The sequence below is a fragment of the Sitodiplosis mosellana genome, unplaced genomic scaffold (assembly GCF_009176505.1).
Source record: "Sitodiplosis mosellana isolate CC-2019 unplaced genomic scaffold, AAFC_SMos_1.0 Smas_scaffold_842, whole genome shotgun sequence".
Lineage (NCBI taxonomy): Eukaryota > Metazoa > Arthropoda > Insecta > Diptera > Cecidomyiidae > Sitodiplosis > Sitodiplosis mosellana.
Genome location: NW_022596084.1, coordinates 1 through 3,680, shown reverse-complemented (window position 1 = coordinate 3,680; position 3,680 = coordinate 1). Strand labels below are relative to the sequence as shown.

The 3,680-nt window shown below is 35.2% G+C and overlaps 1 protein-coding gene across 2 annotated transcripts; it reads left to right on the top strand.

The window, feature by feature from the left end:
• Positions 1 to 1,194: 1,194 nt before the first annotated feature.
• Positions 1,195 to 3,645, top strand: LOC129570968 (senecionine N-oxygenase-like). 2 transcript variants are annotated; one of them, XM_055450692.1, is made up of 6 exons: positions 1,195 to 1,301; positions 1,369 to 1,588; positions 1,747 to 2,102; positions 2,405 to 2,656; positions 2,859 to 3,022; positions 3,192 to 3,644. In XM_055450692.1, exons 2-6 carry the CDS (start codon positions 1,572 to 1,574, stop codon positions 3,510 to 3,512), a joined length of 1,110 nt encoding a protein of 369 aa, XP_055306667.1. In that variant the 5' UTR covers positions 1,195 to 1,301; positions 1,369 to 1,571; the 3' UTR covers positions 3,513 to 3,644. The 2 variants fall into 2 exon arrangements, with proteins under 2 accessions (XP_055306667.1, XP_055306666.1); XM_055450691.1 differs by having other exon boundaries at positions 1,218 to 1,301; positions 1,386 to 1,588; positions 3,192 to 3,645.
• Positions 3,646 to 3,680: the final 35 nt, after the last annotated feature.

The window sequence follows — 3,680 nt, the reverse complement described above, 5'->3', positions numbered from 1 at the left end:
GTTGCGAATGCATGGCACTGAGCGCGAATTTGTGAATAAAAATTCGAATGCCAAACCGACATAGAAGCCCCTAGCCTATCAGATGAGAGTGGGGTAATACGGAACGAGTGGTATTTTGGAACATTGCCAAATTTCGCCGTAAATGACCTAATATTTTAAATAATCTCATTCTCAAGTCAAAATAGAAAACACCTGTTGTATTGGCGCTTGATTGGCTTATTTTGACCATCTGTGGTTATCAAATCGTCTTTGGCTTTTTTTTATACTAAGTTACTTCGATTTGCCAGATGAATTCACGAAAGTTTCTCCCTTTCGTCAATTTGAATCAACTTCCCACCACTACCAAATCAAATTGATTGAACACAGCAAAAGCTCGAAAAAAAAAATGTTATTAAGCGTTTATATATGAGTTGATGAGTTTCTACATGAAAGCATGCATGAAAAATAGTTCATATTCGTTATGAGCCAACGCTTATGAGCAAATATTATGTTATGTGGATGAGGTCACTGCTCAAAATTTAATTTATACTGAGATGTCGTCAGCTTAGTTTTAAAGATAAAATGAGGGTATCAGTTTTAAGACAATCTACAGAACACCTCAAAAGAACACTATCGGAAAGATGGAGTTATCTAGTAATTCAAGGCGTTTAAGTAGCTCCAATTCAATAAAGTTGAAAATGTATAGCATATTTTAAACTACACTGTCCACCGTAGATTCGTCACGGTATTGATATGATAATACATCCAGACGGCATGCACAAAACAGATTAGATAAATGTAGCATTTGATTATATTTTGTCACTATATATTGTGCCGCTCTAGTCATACGAAACATCATGTCATGCTTCATTATTTTGATGATCACAAGCGAGTAACCGATGTTATTTATGCTAATCCTTCGGCTGCAGGCGGTCGTAAAATGATTGAAACTATGAAGTTTATATTTTTCGTTTGATTCAATAAGTTTGGCCACTAAATAAAACCAGAAAAATGTTAAACGCATTTGTAATATTAGCAATAAGCACTTGATCGTTGGCGGAATTTTAACTCAAAGCTCAATCTTTGAGAGAAAATGCGACTAATATCAGTCGCTAATAATATATATATTATTAAGCTCATTCGAAAATGAGCATTTCTCTGCGATTAATGACGACAGTCTTGCTGACAATTAACTTTCAATTGAGTGTTTTATCAGTGAATTCAGTCGTGCATAGTCAGTGGCAGATGAAAGACAGTGTGGGACAAAGTCAACCTGTCACAGCGCAAATAACATATTGTGTCGAATAAAGTGTTTGAAAATGGTAAAGTTATCAATTTTTCGGCCAATTTATTACGGAATATTTTTAGAATTATTTGTTATTCGTCAAGTTTACTCCTTAACCCAGAATGGGACGACGATTTTGAATATTGCCATCATAGGAGCCGGAGCATCGGGAATTACTAGTGCAAAATATGCACTTGACCAGGGATATAATGTGACGGTTTACGAGCAAACTGAACAGATCGGAGGAATTTGGTGGTATACCGACGAAACGGACAAAGATCAATACGGCAATAACATTCATTCGCCAATGTATCAAGGTTTAAGGTAAGCGATGTTGATAAAATTATCGCCAAGGAAATGTTGATAAATCACCGTCAATTTCAATCAGAATTTTCTATTGAAGCCCGAACAAAATCACAACAAAGAAGATTTTTTCAAAGATAACCAAGAAATACTGACAAAGTTTTTTTTCTTCCAATCAGAACAAATTTACCGTATCAACTGATGGAGTTTCCCGATTTCCCTTACCCAAAAGAGACCATTTCGTATCCATCGCAGCCAGTTGTGTTGAATTATCTTCAATCATATGCCGAAAGATTCGATATAAAAAATCACATCAAATTCAGCCATTTAATCATTCGAGTTCTTCCAATCGAAAATGGTAAATGGCAAGTGATTGTCAAGGATTTGCCCAATGACAAATTCATAACGTTGATCTATGATGTCGTTTTCGTGTGCACTGGTCGATTCTCTTCCCTTCGCTATCCAAGCATTCCTAACGAATTCCAAGGCAAATCGCTTCATAGTCATGATTATCGTACGGCGGAAACATTTCGTGGTGAGAAATTTTTGTGCATTCTAGCAATTAAATGAATGAAATTTACTGTTGTTTTCAAACTCTAATTTACAAGCTTTAGGATAGTTTTTTTTTGCTTCTCTAACCATTCTCATCCATTTTGTACTGCGTGTTTGATCTTCCATGAAAACATGTTCGATTTTTTGGTAGATAAGAGTGACTTATCACACTTGTTAGACAATGGGCGATGAAGAAAATTAAAGCCTTGATTTAACGCATTTCTGTTTCAAATTTCAAATGTTTGCGGCATTTTTTTGTTTTTTAATTTTGAATAATTCCAAAAGATGAAAGTGTCCTCTTAATCGGAAGCGGAGCTAGTGGACTGGATATGGTGAATCACCTCTCGAAAACTGCCCAGCGAATCACCTTCAGTCAGAATAAGCGTCAAAATGAAACGAAAGAGGAACACGAAAAACGTCAACGTTTATTGCCAAGAAATGTCTTGCTACAAGACAATGTCAAACGTTTAACACCAACTGGAGCTGAATTTATCGATGGTTCACACCAAAATTTCTCCGTCGTAATTTTTGCAACAGGTAAATATACTAAATGTCTAAAATTTTGATTCTAAATACAACAATGACATGTCCGGTAAAATCTTCGATATTCTGCAAGGATTCTTTAAAGATACATTAGATAACGACTCCATTCATAATTTTCAAAATAATTTTTTTTCAATTCAATATTTTTGCGAGAAAAAAAATTGGAAAATAAAGAATGTTTTGCGATTTTCTTCAGGATACAATTTTTCATATCCATTTCTAAGTGTTAACACTGGAATAAACGTTAACGAAAATTGTGTTACGCCGCTTTACAAGCAAATTTTCAACATTGAACATCCAACAATGGCGTTCATTGGCGTACCATTTACTGCTTGCACCATTCGAGTGTATGATATTCAGGTAACTATAAAAATAGACATCAAAGACGATGTTGGAATTGCTTCCGATGTTTTTTTTTCGGGTTTTTCTATCGGAATTTTGGGAGCATTTCAACAATTACAATATAAAACTCAAAAAAGACCTTAGAAGCAAAAACATGCACTGAAGAATTTTTTTTCTCATTAAAAAGATGCGATTCGTGATAAAATTCCTTTCTGGAGAAAAAACATTGCCACCAAAATCTGAAATGCTGAAGGACATGCAGACACAACTGCAAAATCACTATAAAAAGGGTTATCGCAAGCGACTCACTCATTTTCTGGGCCCAGAGCAGAAAGAGTATTTCGATCAATTGGCAGAAATGGCTGATATAGAAAATATCCCCGAAGTCATGTCTGACATGCATTTCGTTGCACGTACCACAATGTTACGAGAACCGGCACAATACCAACGGTATAAGTACACCATAATTGACGACAAAACGTTCACCAAAGAAAAGTGCGATGAATAGAACCGATGAATTTTTTGAATAAAAACAAGTGCTTTCTCGTAATGAAGAATTGATAGGAATTGGGCATTGCTTGATCACACTTACTGACTCTTGTTATTTTCCACCACCAAATCAATCGATATCAACGTTGTAATTGATAACATATGAACATGTTCACATGCTATCAAT

Excerpts from the sequence above, each read along its gene's own strand:
- LOC129570968 (XM_055450691.1), top strand. Across the intron at positions 1,589-1,746 it reads CCAATGTATCAAGGTTTAAG|AACAAATTTACCGTATCAAC; the intron begins GTAAGCGATGTT and ends TCTTCCAATCAG. Across the intron at positions 3,023-3,191 it reads TTCGAGTGTATGATATTCAG|ATGCGATTCGTGATAAAATT; the intron begins GTAACTATAAAA and ends CTCATTAAAAAG.